Genomic DNA, 16,473 nt, shown 5'->3' on the forward strand with positions numbered 1-16,473 from the left:
GACCTGAAAGCTGGTGAAAGTGTGACTCTCAGAAAGAAAAGTGGTTCTCAGGGTAGAAACAGATTTTTTTTTCCTTGTGGGTCTTGAAACAGAATTGGGAAGTGCAAAAAAGCCCCTGACCCACTGCGTGGACACACACAGCTTCACATTTACCCACCTCCTCTGCTGCGCAGGGCCAGGATGCTCAGGAGGAGCCGTCCCTCAGCAGCCCTCACCGCTGACCTTCCTCCTGCTGGAGGCCATGGACTTCATGGGCAAAGCAAGGGAGGGCAGCGCTGCAGCTGTGCTCCTCCCTTACCCATCCCAGCTGCTCCGCAGGGACTCAGACAGAGGACGATGCCAGAGGACACCGAAGGCAGAGACACGATGCTCATGGCAGGAGTCAGGGTGCTGCCCAGGATCCCATCCCCGCTGCAGGTGCCCGTGAGCTCTCAGCACTGAGGCGCACTCACCTTTGTCATGGTATGCAGCAGCCCCTCTGCTGCTCTTACTCTCCCAGCTGAGCTTTTGTTGCAGAAGCAGGTGGAAAGGGACAGGCTGTAAAAGCAAAACTGCTCCTGGAGCCTTTGAAAATGCAGACAAACACCAGTGATATGCTCAGATCTTTATTAGGTGGAGGAAGGGCTAAAAAGAAATGAAACTCCTAAAACATTCACTGCACTGGTGCAGGACAAAGAAGGACCAGGAGCTGCCTCCAGGGTCTTTGTTTTAAAAAAAGTGGGGAGGGACAGATGAAGTTTCCATCCAGCACCTCTGGCTTTCCTGGGCAGGGTGGCTCAGGGCAAAAAGAGGTACAAGACACAGCTTATACTTTTATTTAAGAAACCGCTACATAGTTTTTGCCTCTAATGATGCAAAGGAGGTTCCAGAACACACTGAGCCATCCGAAGTCTCTTGCTAGAGAAACAAACAAACAAACAAACAAACAAAAAAAAAAAGACCACAAACAAAAAAGAAAACCCTGTCATTTTTTTTTTATTCAAAAATTGAAAAAAAAAGAGGCGAGGCTGCAGCTCAGGGCCACAGTGACCAAACTGCCCACGAGAGTTCGTCTTCCACAGCCAGAGGGAAGGGGGAGACGAAAGAAAGGGGAAGGCCCACATAACATTTTTTTTCTTTCTTTTTTCTTTTTTTCCCTCTTTAAAGTAACAGCTATATTGGGGGTTGGGGGCAGAAATCAAACCAACAGGACACATCTTGATTCTTTTTTTGGGGAAGGGGGACGACAGGCCTTCTTATTTGCCTGAATTTAGAACTGCATTAAATTAAATGGGCTCCAGCTCCAAAAAAAATGGCGGTTTGTCTTTGACAGAGTTACAAAGCCCATAGAGCTTAAAAAAAACAAGGAAGGATGCCCTGGTGTAGATGGGAAATGAATAATTAGTTTTCCTACAAAGAAAATAAAACAGGCTGCAAGATGCAGAAAACCACATTTAGGCTCTATTACATTTACAAATACATACATAAATATATTACATACAACAGCAACTCAAAGAGGAAGCGGGCGAGTCACACAGAGGATGGCTGGTTGGCTGCAGTTCTCCCCGCACAGACGTTTGGCTGAGCAGTTACTTCTTCTTCTAATAATTCCAGGAATGGGCTTCGGCTTTTTTTCTTTTTCTCTTTTCTTTTGCTTTTTTCTCCTCCTCTCCTTTCATTCTCTCCCCCCTCCCCGGTTTCAGATTTAGTTTGTCCAGTATGGAGAAGTGCCATAGGCGGTTTTGGTAGCCTGAGACTTTTGCTGCATGGTGCTGGGTTGGTTGCGTTGGCCAGATCCACCCTAGAAATCAGAAAGGAAGACGGCATGGGCATCAGCACTCCCAGGAAGACCAGCCCATCTGAACGTTACCAGAAGAGCTGCTGCCCCCGGGGACAGCCCTGACACCCACCAACGTAGCGATGTTCCCCCCTGAACGGATCTGTTTCTGCTCTGCAGCATCTCCACGTCTCACAATCCAGGACAAACAGCCGTAGAGACACCAAGCAGGAGCGCGGGGACGCACCATCCCACTGCCCCCCTCACCCAAGACAGGTTCAAGCACAAGGAGAGGAGCAGGACTGGGGCCAGCAAAGGAGCTCTCTCAAGGTGAACGGAGGCAGTGCACCAGCCAAGGATGTCACACATTCGGAGAGAGAAGTCATTTCCTATTTCTGGACTCTAAGGCAGAACACTGTTTTTTTCAGGGAAGATTTATAGTGAGGAAAGGAAACGCATGGGATGGTGAAACCAAATCAGAAATCGGAGCCAACATGCAACCTGCAAGGGGCTGCTTTATTTTTGCCCCCGAGTTACAGTACAAGTGCTCACATCCTGCTCTCCTGCCACAGCCAGGGGACAGCAGCTCCTGCCTCGGCTTCATACCTCACAGCCCATCTCTCCACACCCCACATCAGGATGGCCTCTTCACAGAATCACAGGCTGGCTGAGGCTGGCAGGGACCTCTCGAGGCATGTTATCGAACCCCTCTGCTCAAGAAGGGTCACCTAGAGCCAGCTGGCCAGGACCACATCCAGACAGCTCCAAGGATGGAGGCTCCACAACCTCCCTGGGCAACCTGCGACAGTGCTTGGTCACCATCCCAGTAAAAAAAAGTTTCCTGATGTTCAGAGGGAACCTCCTGTGTTCCAGTTTGTTCCCATTGCCTCTGGTCCTGTCACTGGGCACCACTGAAAAGAGCCTGGCTCTGTCCTCTTTGCACCCTCCCTTACAGACATTGAGATCCCCCTGAGCCTTCTCTTCTCTAGGCTGAACAGTCCCAGCTCTCTCAGCCTTTCCTCATAGGAGAGGTGATCCAGTCGCTTCATCATCCTTGTGGTCCTTCATTGAACTCTCCCCAGCGTGTCCACGTCTCTCGTACTGGGAGCCCAGAACTGGACACAGGACTCCAGCTGTGGCCTCACCAGTGCTGAACAGAGGGGAAGGGTCAGCTCCCTTGACCTGCTGACGATACTTTGCCTAATACAGCCCAGGATACTGTTGGCCGCCTTTGTGGCAAAGGCACATTGTTGGCTCATGGCCAACTTGGTGTCCATCAGAACCCCCAGGGCCTTTTCTGCCAAGCTGCTTTGGCCCCCAGCATATACTGGTGCATGGTGTTGCTCCTCCCCAGGGGCAGGACTTTGCCTTTCCCCTTGCTGAACTTCATGAGGTTCCCTCCCCAAGCTGGTAAACGGCATCAAGTCTGTCAGTCTGCAATCACTGTCAAGGCCCTTTCCCAGTGAGCAAAGCAAAACCCAGAAGGAAGCAAAAACCCCCAAGACACAGCTCAGATGTGGGTAGGACCAATCTGCCCTCAGGCACGCTGCAGAGGCAGAAGGGGCTGACTCACCTGCCCATCTTGTTGAAGATGGTGATGCAGCATCTGGGAATGAGGCTGCTGATGTGCAGGCAGGATATGGAGAAACGGGGCTGGAGCATAACCTGGGGCAGCACCAGGGTTCAGGGGCCCAGTCGATCCGAGAGCAGAGGGCAGGCTGAAAGGAGGCGGCGTGCCAGCGTGGAATCCCTGCTTGTCAAACGTCTGCACGGGAGGCAAGGGGGACAGCGTCAGAGACTGGTGTGAGCAGCCCCATGGTGACCAGACAAGAACAAGAGTGGCCCAAACACACATCACCTGAACCTTTCACCAGCCCCGTGAGCAAGCCACATCACACTGAATACCTGCGAGCACTTCAGCAGATGAGTTTCACCTCCTGTTCTCACCCATATTTCTGCACTAATGCATCCGACATTTTATTTTATTTTTATTTCCACAGCTACTGTTTTCCTTTTTTTCCGTGACCTCTTTTTGCTCAGTGTGACACAGGATGGCAGCAGCTGCCTGAAATCAGTCCTTCACACGTTGCAGGGGCCCAGCCTGGAATTACTTGACATACCCAGGGCGGCCCAACAAAAATGCAAGAAGAACTCGCAGTAAGGTTTTCCTCCCCGTGGCCAAAGCTTGACCCCTAATGCTAAGTGTGTAGCTAAGAGCTGGCTTCCTACCTGTAAGCACAGATCACAGCCAGACACCAATTTCCCCAGCTGAGGGTACAAGGAGGAGAAAACAGGAGCTGGACATAAGCCCACTGCACACCACAGCTTGTCAAAGCACCTTCTGCTTTCCCTGGGAAGCTGTACACTGAGCAATGGCTAGAGGAGAGCGTGGGACAGGGACCCTCGGGTGTTAGCGGTGGGCACTACTGACTGAAAAGCAAACGGCCTCTTGACTCACCTGCTTTGGGGGCTATTTTGACTAAAAACATAAGCACCATCACATTTCATTTGCACCCAGGACGTAGCTTGCATGGGGCAGCATGGGCAGCGTAGAGTACTGCGCCTATGCCAGCAGCTGCCGTCAGGAGCTGACATGGCAAAAACGGTGGGACAGAGGATGAGACTCCAGTCCAACGGCAAACAGAGCCAGCATAAGAAATGCCACGGCCTGCTGACCCTGAGACTGACCAGCTTGGGAACAGGAGGGGAGCCATTGGCCTGGCCTCAGCCCATGAGGGAGGAGGGTCCAGCATTGCTCACCTGAGTCTTGTTATAGACTGAGCCACTGATATCAGGCACACCTGTGTTACTTGAGGTCACAGAAACACCTGGAAAACAAAAAAAGCCACTGACAATGAGAAAGACAACCACCACCCAGCATGAGCCCCATGCTTTGCTCCTAGCACCTCCAGCAGCCTCAGTGGATGCATCTTCGTCAGCAGCTGCCACACCACACGCCCTGCTGCTGCTGCCGGCCAGCCCAGTTCTCCATGTTCTTAGACCCACAGCACCCCACACAGGAACAGAACAAAGGGCTCAGTTCCTCACTCCTGCCACAAAGCAGGAAACCAGCCCACTGCGATAAATCACCCACGTCCATGACCCAGCCGTTACCGCTTGGATTCAAATGCACTTCACCAGGCAGCAGCTGGCTGCACTGAACACTCATTTAAGCTCGTGAAAAGCCAGATTTCCCCTAGGATTAGGGATGCATTTGGCTCTATTGCAGCATTCAAGAGCTTTCCAGTAGTGTGCTGAGCAATGAGACTCAGCATCTGCTACACGTTTGAGCCCGTGTCCTTTCACATCCCGCAGAAGGGTGAGGTCTGCAATGCTCCTCTGCCCTGAGAGAATTAATATCACTGATATAGGCTGGCTTCCACCTGGACCAGCTGGTGCCACAACAGGCTCAGAAACACTCACTTACCAGCGAGGTGGCTCTCAAACCAGCCACTTCTTCACAGTCTTATAAAGACTGGCTCTGATCATTTCACTTGGATCAGAATAAAACCAGTGGTTCCTTTGGCCAGTGAATCAGAGGACTGGACTCAGAAGGTTTGCACTGCTCTGAGGTTGTACCTTTCCTAGGACATTGCTCCTTTTTGGATTGCTCCTCCACAGAGGACAGCGTGATCAGCTCTCAGCTGACAACAGTCCAGTTGGTGTTTCAAATGCACAGCAAATGCTTGGTATTTGCTTAAGCCCAAGGGTGAACTAGTTAGTGCTAAGCAGTTCAGTATACATTTCTCAGGTCTAACCAGCATGTGCAGAATAAAGCTATCGTATAAGCTGTATAAATTCTTCAGCCTTTACAGTCACAAAGAAATGTTTCCAGGCATGAAACAATGCAATGAGTTACAGGGTATACGGACAGCAGCTGAAATAACAGCCCAGAGATGTGTGAACTGCTCTGCTTGCCCCTAACATGTGGCTATCACAGGTGCTTACCAAGAAACTCAAAATCCCGTCATCATTTGGCAGAGGACCATTTCAGCAGCAGCATCAAACTGCTTAGGCTTCAAAAACACAGCACTGCTGCGGGACCACTATTCTTCAGCAAAGAAAACTTCGGCAGAGGAAACAGCTCACCATTTCTCCCATGTGTCATTGTTGACAAAGCTGCGCATCAGCCACATAAATCCTTATGCAAAGTTCAGCCATGAGGTTTAGAAGGAACAGTTGGGCCATTAAAAAAGCATTTTGTATACGGGAGATGGAGAAACAGCTTGGATCGTGACCCTGTTTAGAGCTGGCTGCTGTGTTGACTGCACAGCACTGGCAATACTGGGAGTTTGCCCTACTAAATCCCACTCAAGAACATCCTCAAGTCTCATGTGTTACCTTTCCCAGGTCCAGTGCCAGCAGATTTGTTTTGTGCTTGAGATGACCCACTGTAGCCTCCTTTGCTGTAATCTCCAGCTGCCGTTCCCTGCGTTAAGTCATCATAGCCTGCCGGTGTGTACAAGACAAGGTGTTACAGTGTGCAAGCAGCTCTGCAGATGCTCACGTGAAAAGCGCAGTGGTAAGCATACCTGCTCCATAGCCGTGCTGCCCATAGCCACTCGCTTGCTGGAAAGGAGTTGACGCGGTGTTCAGATTGACTCCATGCTGTTTAGCAGATGCTGGAGGTACCTGGACAAAGGAAGGGAACAAAAGGGCTGTTAACTGGGGAACAGCACACAAAACGCAAGCTCCCTCTGCCATCTAGTGGGGAAGGCACTTCCACCTCACGTGGGAAATTTAATCCGGAGTTGGGAGCACTGGGATGGCATGGGACACGGCACTCACGCTTCCAGCAGTAACTTGCTGTAGTGAATTTGTGCAAGCCCCATGTTTTCCACTAGAGCCACCTCTCTCTGATTGCAGTGCAACCCTGTCTCAGAACAGGCTGCGTATTTCTTTCATACACTGAACGTAAACAGCAAATTCTTACTCACAAACCCAAGAAGGAGCAACCGCAGTGCTTTCCCTCCAGAATCAAATGAAACATCAATTCCTGCCTGAGGCTGTTTCATAAAACACTGTCCTACAGGACCCTAAAATAGACTCATCTACCTTTCTGCCTGGAGCATCATCTCTTCCCAAATAACCTTCTTCCTCCTGAGACTACCAGCACCACTCTCTGACTTAACAGGGTCTCCTCCATCCTCAAAAGGATTTCCTAGGCACTCTCAGTTCACTGACTCAGCTTTGGGTCTCCCCTTGACTCTCCAGAGCCTGGCAACAGCTTTCAGGAACACTCAGTCCATGAGCTGCTGCTGTCTGCTATTTACAGTCACCTGCGCAGGAGGCCATGAGTTCTGGCCTTTTAATTTTCCTGTTTTCTTGGGGAAGGGACTGCAGCTATTTTCTCATGCTTGCATGTTTTTGGAGATCCCTTGCAGACTGGGGAAGATGACTCTACTCCGTTCTCATGAGACCCCACCTGAGTACTGGATCCAGCTCTGGGGTCCCCAGTATGAGACAGACGTGGACCTGTTACAGCAGGTCCAAAGGAGGGCCACAAACATGATCAGAGGGCTGGAACATCTCTCCTATGAAGAAAGGCTGAGAGAATTGGGGTTCTTGAGCCTGAAGAAGAGAAGGCTCTGGGGAGACCTTATCATCGTCTTTCAATACTTAAAGGGCACTTGTAAGAAAGATGGACAAAAACTTTTTACCAGGCCCTGTAGTGACAGGAGAAAGGGCAATGGTTTTAAATTGAAAGAGGGTAGGTTTAGATTGGATGTAAGGAAGAAATTTTTTACGACAAGGGTGGTGAAACACTGGAACAGGTTGTGCAGAGAAGCTGTGTGTGCCCCATCACTGGAAGTGTTCAAGGTCAGGTTGGAAGGGGCTTTGAGCAGCCTGACCTAGTGAAAGATGTCCCTGCCCGTGACAGAGGGGTTGGACTAGATGATCTTTGGAGGTCCCTTCCAACCAAACCATTTTATGATTCCAAGATGTAGAAGGTTTGGGCTGGAGAGAGCAAAACCAGAGAGGCACAAAGGGAGGGTTACAGTTCAGGATGACACACTTACAAACATGGTTGGCCCATACTGGAATGCACTGGGTACGCCGGGCACTCCAGCATAATAAGGTAACCCAGTGTAGCTGTACCCCGGGGGCAGGGTTGGGTTGAGGAAGGGCTGCTGAGTTGTATGGTGAGTCTGCGTCTGGTTCTGCTGCGGCTGGGCAAGCGTGGTAGCGGGAGCAGGGGAGGCAGAATCCGCACGGCCAAATTTTGTTACATCACCTGTGAAAGAAATAACGGATCAGAAAAGCTATCAAAGCTATTTCAAAAGTGGAGGACTCAAAGGATTCAAACCCTCTGAATACAAGTAGACAACTACAGAAGAGAGCACATCCTACACTTTGAAAGCCTGCAGTTGTTCATGGGAAGTGCTCTCCTGGTCTCTGTTCCTGACGGCCACAGGGACATTGCCTGTTCGTGGCACAGAACTCCGTGCCATGGCTAATCCATTGATAAAATGGAGATACCAATACTTACTTATCTCACACGGTCTGAGCAGATTCATTACTATCAGATCATTGCAATAAAACATGCTAAAAGCAGAAATATGGTAAATAGCCAAAGAGCAAATGGTTGTTGGGTTAAAGTGTGACTCTCCTGGAGGTTAAACTGATTAGCTAAGCTTCATGGGCTGAAAGCAAGTTAGGGTTTACAGGCAGCGATGGGCATATTTTTGTCATTGTCTGTTTATTTGTCAAGCATGACTAGTTAGATGTCCGGTTCCTCACACCACCAAAGTTCTGGAGACAGTAGCTGAAGGCCAGGAAAGCAAGGCTTGCATCGCGGGCCACCTTATTGAAGAAGTAGGAAGGGAAATTCGGTTATTAACCCCAAAGCAATCTCCCAAGAGAAGTGATTACAAAGCAGAAAACTCCTGAACACTTGCATTTTCTGGCAGCCTACAGAGCAGCATGTTCACATGTTTTTTAGGGAGGTGACATACATCAATCACATCTACCTCATTACCAACAGGTATTCCTTTTTGCTGGTTATCGAGAAGTATGACAACACTTAATACCATCATTACAGGAATTATAATGCCTCTGGCTACAGTTTTAAGCTGTAATTATATGGCAGTGGATGAAAACCACTGGCTGAAAATCCTGGATGGCATTAATGTCATCTTTGCACAATAACTGAAGAGCAAGAGCACGAATGAGGAAGGGCTCCTTAGACCATATGCTTTTGGGAATGAAGTCCATTAGATTTGGGGAGTGTGAGGGAGAGCCTCCTAGGTGCAGCTCCTGCTGGAACATACAAGTGCTAAAACAGCAGTAACAAAGTATGGGGAGCTGCTGAGGGGTGTCTACTCCAGTGCCAAAAAAGGAAAGCCAGCCAACTGAATTTCGAGAAGAATGATTAAGCTATGGAATATTTTTCAAGCACCTGTATGTGCTCAGGAAGGGCACTAGATGACCCTGCCATTTACATTCATAACAATTTTGCACTTTTCTCGAAGGCTATCCAACTTCATCCCAGAAGTAGTCACATACGAATTACTGACCAAAACCATGAAGAAACATCAATGTCAGGGTTGAGAGGGAGATGCTCGCTTTTGTTCGACTAGTTCGGACTGATGGGTTTAACTGTTTACAGAAGGAAAAATGATTGCTCTTTCAGCAACGGCAGGATGACCTGCATTGAGAAACCAGCACATCTCACTCACCATCCTCGTCCTTAAATAGCACTCACCTGAGTACGGGTTGTTAGCAAGGCTCCCATCTCTGCCTGTCAAGGTTGCAGGAGCAGGGAATGTAATTCCGTAGTAATCCTTGGAAAGAGACAACATCGTTTATTAATAGTTGAAACTGTAACAGAGCTGGACAGCTCTCATGAACCCTGTATTACATGCGTAAAAAAAATTAAAAAGGAAGAACTAAAGGAAGTTTGGGCAGAAGCTGACCCTATCACTTAGAGCAGAGCTGAAGATTTTCCTGGATATTCAACTTCAAAATAAAGCTACTTCATAGACATTTTCAATATTATATACAAATACTTCATCTCTTAATGGTAAGTTAAAGGCAACAACTAAATGCTTTCCCCTTCCAACCCTCAGCTCTGAGCTGTCATCTTCCACCAAGATTGTGCCTGGAACAACAACAGACTATCAGGGGCCAAAGACCTGGGGTCAGGCCAGGACTGTAATCTCAACGTGGATGTAGTCTAAAGGTTTTACTCTTGTACCATGCCCTGTTTTCTAAAAGTGGAAACGTCAGCTAGGAAAACAGACCAAACATTTAAAAAAAAAAAAAAAAAAAAAAAAAAGGAGAAAAAGAGTTACTACCAGATGACTGGAAAATTTATTTAAACTGTGCTACAGGAGACCTCAGATCAGTAGTCTCCAAAGTGGGGTGCACAGGACAAACCATTGGGATGCATGAAGAAAATGGTTTTGGTACCATTAATAAATAAAGTTTTAAAACATTTAAAAATAGTGTTTGTCTAACCTTTCTCTCATCCTTTTTGAATTTTTATTTTTGTGTATGTTTTATAACATTTTTACGTATCTAAAAATAACACAAATTTATATACTTTATATACTTTGCTTCATATCATGTAACACAAATGTATTACTACAGTAGTATATGTATATAATCTAGAAATAAAAATATATTGGGGCAAGTGCTCACACATTTTTTACTGATGCGTTGTGTGATCAAAAAAGGTGGAGACCACTGCCTTAGATCATTCTTCTAGGTCCTCTACAGGAAGGTAAGACAGTCCTCACCCTAGAAAGCTTGCACTCTGAGACCACAGGACATGCCAGCAAAACAAAAGTAGCATTTTGTCTTCAGTTTGAGAGAAAAAGAGAAAAGTTTGCCATTCCCTCTCTGGGTGAACTCCACATGTGGGGTTGGTACTCCACTAAGCATTTTTCCTCCTAATTCTCATGGTTTACTCCGCACCACCTCCAATTCATCAAGAGTTAATGCTTTAACCACTACCGTATCCATTTCCACACATTGTCCAACACTGGAAAAACATCCTCCTCCTTCATACCCTTCTCTGCAAATTCCCCAGCACCTTAAGTGCTTTCTCTGAACTGACAGCACCTTTCACCTTGCTGCATTTCTGTGCATCACCCCCCCTCTTTCCTACACCCAGCTCTCCAACACTGAACATTAAATAATCTGGCACAGATTTAGTATTGCAGGTGCTTTCTGTAACTTGAAATGGTGCCATATTTCATCATCCTTTCCTTCCCAGGTAATTCCACCTTATCAACTCTGGCATGAATCACTTAACAAAACACAACCAAATCCACATGAAAAGTCTTAGCAGGTTACTCAAAAGCAGCACTCCCGTCTCCTTCTGACGAAAATGCCACAAAAAGCAGATTTGGAGAAGAGATCTGAGCAGGATACAGTGGATATGAACTGGAACTGATAGACTAGCATCCTCCCCTATATAAACAGGACAAAATATAACCAAATCTGCACGAGAACAGGGTCTAAGGATTGCAATTATTCCCACTGCCTCTCAGGTGGGGGAAAACCACATCAGCACTGCATATCCCTATCCCGCACACCTGTGCATACACTCATTTGAAACAAACAATCATTAGAAAATATGAGTGCAAGCCAGTTTTCTTTGCACTTCATGCCTACCCATAGGAAAACATCAGAAGAGATAGTCTGCTCTTCAACCACCATGGGTATTTCCTGAACTACAGAAGGCATGCAGAAGGTGCCTAAAGTCAAAACTGAAATATCAGGAATAGACTCAAGAAGGGAGACAGAAAAGAACTGAAAATTGATAAATGATCTGACGTAATAGATTTAAGCTCCATCAAGCAGCTTGCTAGGTACCGCGCACAGCAGCTAACGCATTTGTAAGATCTCTGCTAAGCAGGCAGCCTGCAAAAGAGTAACAGAAAAGAAAGCACATCCCAGTGTAATACACACACACAGACACATAATAAACACAGTGAGAATTTACAGCATCAACGTACACATGAATTAATTTAGATTAAAAAAGAACCCCCTCCCAAACCTCAGGAGAAACCCCCGTTCTACCTCTCGCTGCTAGAAGCTTCCCAGGAAGCAGTGACGACTTGCACTTGGGGCTCTGCCCACTTTCGCTTTCTAGATGTAAGTGGATCGGCACATCAAAGACAAATACTCTCACTTGCTCCTGCCTCCCAAACACCTAATGTTGCCTAATTTCTACAACAAATTCAAAACACAATAAAAAACCCCAAATCACAATCATTGCACAATTAGTTGATGAAAAATCCTTTGTGACATTTATGCATTTATTTCTAAACATCAACACACTGAGGACAAATCAATCAGGGGGTAGGGGGAGTGACAGATGACCCCAAAAATATTCTGTAAGATATTTGCTGAGAGAGGAAAAACTCTTCCACCAGCAAAGATGCAGGTGCTATAGAGAAAGCAAAGGGGGAAAAAAAAGACTGACAAACTAAAAATATTTGTTAATAAGAAATAAAGGAAAACATGCATTAACTCATATATACAAATAATATCAGAGCATGAAATAAGAAAAACAGATGTTGGTAGGCAGAGAAATTTGAAAATAAAACCCAAGAAAGACGATTCACAAAACAGATGAAGAGGAAACCCTGAAACACATCCGCAGCACAGCTGCCCCAAAAGCCTCTGCCGCTGCACTTTCACGTCCCCCACAGAACCCTAACAGCACAGGAGCCGGGCTCCCCCCACACCCCGGCACCAGCCCTGCGAAAGAACCAGTTCCAGTTCCTTAAGGCAGGGCCACCTTCCGCTCACACTTTGACAAGCACAACAAAAGCCCTCAGGAGAAAGTAAACGGAAAGCAAAACTGAAAATGAAAACAGGGAAATTCTGTCTAGATGTTGATGATGATGAAAGGAAAGCTGCGGCACCATATAAAACCGCCCGCCCGCCAGCACCCCAAGCACAGCGCCCACCCGCACCACCACCAAGCCTCACCAGCCTCCTCACCAGCACCACCCACGCGGCACCCACAGCCCCACCATGCCTGCGCCCGCAACCCTGCCGCTCCTGTTCCTCCTGACGGCTCTCGCCACCGCCCCCGCCTGCCACCACCTCCGGCCCCGTGACGCCACCTTCCCCTGGGACAGCCTCCAGTTCCTCCGGGCCATGGCTCCCAGCTCGACACAGACCTGCCACCACCAGCCCGCGCCCTTCCCCTTCCCCGATGCCGCCCTCCACACCAGCCACCCGCAGCAAGCCGCCGCCACTGCCCTACGCATCCTCCAGCACCTCTTCAACATCCTCAGCAGCCTGAGCACCCCCCAACACTGGGACACCCAGGCACAACATGACCTCCTCAACAACCTCCACCATTACAAAGAAGACCTTGAGCAATGCGTGCCAGCCAACGGGATGCTCTTCAAAAGGCAAGGACCCCGCAACCTGTGGCTCAGCATCGACAAATACTTCAGGCACATCCATGACTTCCTTCATACCCACAACCACAGCGCCTGTGCCTGGGACCACGTCCGCCTTGAAGCTCGCATCTGCTTCCAACGCTTGGACACACTCATACGGCGAATGAAGAGCCGAGACACTCCTGCCCTCCACCAAACCCACTCACGCCAAGCACCCATACCCAGCCAACACCGGTGGCCAGAGACTGAGCAGAGGCAGCAGCAGCCGGGGCTGGGATTTCTCAGCACTGCTCACACCTCTTCCAGCCAGCAGCCTGCACTGTTGGGGAAACAGGCATGACCACAGCGAGGCCGGGGCCAGGCTGTGGCACAGCCCGTACACCCACACCAGTGCCACACCTTCGCTGGAAAGGAAGGAGGAGAAAATTGCTGTGCTGCGTGCTCATGGACAGCTGCGGGGTGATGGGGAGAGGAGTGGTATTTATTATCCATGGCATTATCTAGCCCATCCAGACTGTGTGACCTCCCCTGATGGAGGGGAAGGTCCCTATGGACACTGCGGGGACTCTCATGCCAATCACTATTTATCACAGATATTTATTTATTTATTTATTTAGCTGGCCATTAATGTCTCTATTTATATATTTATTTATTTATTAACTTGTTGGAAATAAAGACTTTTTGCAAAAACAAAAAAGAAGAAAAAAGAAAAGAGGTTGTCATCATGCATATAACCTGACAGGAAAATACAGGGTCTCTGCAGGGATGAGCCTCCCTCCTGCAGTCTGTCCCACCAATGCCTCCTGCCCTAGTCAAAGGCTTCGGACAGCAGGTCTCTCTCGGGGACCCACCATGGTCCTTCAAGCCCACAGGTATCTCCTGCTGACGCCAGACCCTTGGAGTAAGTGCTCACCCAGATGACATGATGACTGCCCTTCCCGCTCCTCCTCTCCTGCCACCCACCCTCTCCCTTCCCAACCCTCTCCCACTGCCAAGACACGAAAGTCACCTCCAAACTACCACCCCATCACAACCATTCGGCAATGCCACAGCAATGCTTGGGACCAAGCAGGGTAGCATGGACAACGTGCACCTCAAAAAGGAAAAGAGGGGACTCACCAAGACCTGAGGAGGTTTGAACAAGGAACAGCATCCCAGTGCTACCAACCCAATCCAAGAAACACCAAAAAGCCACAAGAAACACAGGAGATGCCCAGGACTGCTCACTGCTCTCCTAGAACCACAACTGGCCCAAGACACTCGTGCTTGTGCTCACACACCAGTGGCCATGGGGACCTGCCTCACTACACAGAGCACATCGGCCTAGGTTTTCTTCACCCCAACACATCCTTGGCAAACAAAAGGATACATTCCCGAAACACCACCACCCAACATGGTCCAAACCAACCAGCAGAGACCAGCACAGCATTCTCCATGAAGGAAACTGCCCACACACCATCTGCACCACCTGCTCTTTCACTCTCCAACCACCGCCCCAAAGATATCTGCCCCAGGTGCTTTGCCCTTACGAGGTAAGCCCAAGCAAGACAACACAAAAGTTCAGCACCTCTGGCCTTGTCCTGCACAGGACAAAGAGGTTGCTCTCCATGCTCAGTCACACCGCCTCCAACACTACATCACTGCCAGGACACTGCTCCATCCAAACAGAAATAGGCACTTCCTATGCAGCTGGAGAGTGAGGAAACAAGTGGGATCTCACTCAGGTACAGGCACTCAAGTGCCTGTACTCAGGCAGACACGAGGACCCCTCAAGATGCAACTTCCAGGTTGTACTACAGTCCTCCTGATGTTCCTTCTAACCAGAAATACCCCGTGACACCAGGCACGGGGGACCTCATTGGCTCCATCTTCTCTGAGGTGGCTGAAGAGAGGAAGCCCTCCTGAGACATCCAAACAGAGGAGTAGAGGTAATGACACAAGCTGGAACACAGGGAATTCAAACATGAAAGAATAAACATGTTATTATTATCTTTACCATGAACATGATACAACACTAGAAGAGAGCTCAGGAAGGTTGTAGGATGTCCATTCCTAGAGATATATCCAAAGCATCACTGCACAAAGCCATTAGCAACCTCCTGACACCACCTACCCTCAGCACCAGATTGCACTTGGGACCTCCAGACCAAAATAGACCATTGAAAAAGAATTTCAAAAAAATGGAAAGAAACGATGCATGAACAGAGATAAAAAAAAAAAAGAGAGAGAAAAACTGAGAAGTTCCAGTAGTATGAGGGCATAATAAGATGCATGCATTTCTCCAGACAAACACTGGAAATTAGAAAAAATAGAAGTGTTTGTAGAGAACCTTTTCCTCCGTGCACCAAAATGGGACACTGCTCACAAAGTGTTCGTAAACTGGCAAAACCCAGCAAAAATCAGCCTATATGAAAACATTTCTGACTGTGTCTCCTTCACTGTTTAATAAGCAAGAGCTAAGAAAAAAATTCTAATCCCCAATCACGATGAGGTTCAAACCAAGAAAAGAGAAGCAAAGAGACCATAAAAGCTTCACCACTAAGCATTAAGTGCTCAAGTGCTTAAACCAAAAGCCAGCTCCTCCCAGGACATCAGGTCTCAGAGATAGATCCTGAGATTCCTGAGAAATAGCAAAATTTGACAAATCTTTCAAAATCTGAAACTAAATCATGTATTCATATGAAACCAAAGATGACAAACATACCGAAACTAAAAAACCCACAACCAATACTGGAGCATTACATAAGTAAAAGAGACTTGGGCAAAAAAGGAAATTCACTGGAACCAAACAGGAATAAGAGACACCACAAAAGGAAAAGGATAAATCACAAAAAAAAACACTGCACAATCACAACTACCCCATATGTCACTACCCCTGCGATCTCACATGGCTCACTAAACCACTATAGCCAACGCACCTCAACAATGCAGCAATGTAGCCAAAGAAGAACGGCAACAAGCCTTTGGGCTGGGGGGAAGCCACCGCCACTCCACACCTCCTCCAAGCCCTGCTCCAAACAGGGCTCTGCACATCCCGCGCCCGCTCTTCTCCTTGGCACCTCCCCACGGAGGCGCCTTCCTCAACCTCTTTGCAAAGCCTCTGCCAGGGGGCAGCCATCGGCATCAGAACCAGCTCTTCCGCCCTTGCCTCCTCAGCCTTTTCCGCCTGACACCCCGCTTTACACCCACTCACCAGCAGCTCGGCAGTCCTTGGGACAACGACCACACGGACCTGCTGCAGCGGCTCCACAGGAGGGCCACAAACACCTTCACAGGCTGCAACGCCTCTCCTCTAAGCAAAGCCTCAGAGACTTGGGGCTGCTCAGCCTCCACAAGAGAAGGCTCCGG

The 16,473-nt window shown here is 48.4% G+C and overlaps 2 protein-coding genes across 8 annotated transcripts in view; one reads left to right on the plus strand and one right to left on the minus strand.

Annotated features, from left to right (window-relative positions):
- Positions 1 to 1,580: 1,580 nt before the first annotated feature.
- The window catches only part of LOC309603011 (ubiquitin-associated protein 2-like), a 103,318-nt gene continuing 88,425 nt past the window's right edge, over positions 1,581 to 16,473 (minus strand). For all 7 annotated transcript variants that reach the window (XM_082337284.1, XM_082337283.1, XM_082337282.1 and 4 more), the window contains 7 exons: positions 9,462 to 9,540; positions 7,777 to 7,991; positions 6,289 to 6,388; positions 6,098 to 6,205; positions 4,517 to 4,584; positions 3,330 to 3,521; positions 1,581 to 1,780 (listed from right to left, as the gene is read on the minus strand). In XM_082337284.1, the coding sequence (XP_082193410.1) occupies positions 1,685 to 1,780; positions 3,330 to 3,521; positions 4,517 to 4,584; positions 6,098 to 6,205; positions 6,289 to 6,388; positions 7,777 to 7,991; positions 9,462 to 9,540 (858 nt within the window). In that variant the 3' untranslated portion in view covers positions 1,581 to 1,684. The remainder of the gene's footprint in view (positions 1,781 to 3,329; positions 3,522 to 4,516; positions 4,585 to 6,097; positions 6,206 to 6,288; positions 6,389 to 7,776; positions 7,992 to 9,461; positions 9,541 to 16,473) is intronic.
- Positions 12,749 to 13,465, plus strand: LOC309602795 (interferon-like; the record flags this gene model as incomplete). Its single annotated transcript, XM_082336732.1, has 1 exon — positions 12,749 to 13,465. The coding sequence occupies one exon, from the start codon at positions 12,749 to 12,751 to the stop codon at positions 13,463 to 13,465; it is 717 nt and encodes a 238-aa protein (XP_082192858.1).

This window comes from Platalea leucorodia, assembly GCF_965183815.1.
Source record: "Platalea leucorodia genome assembly, chromosome: Z".
NCBI lineage: Eukaryota > Metazoa > Chordata > Aves > Pelecaniformes > Threskiornithidae > Platalea > Platalea leucorodia.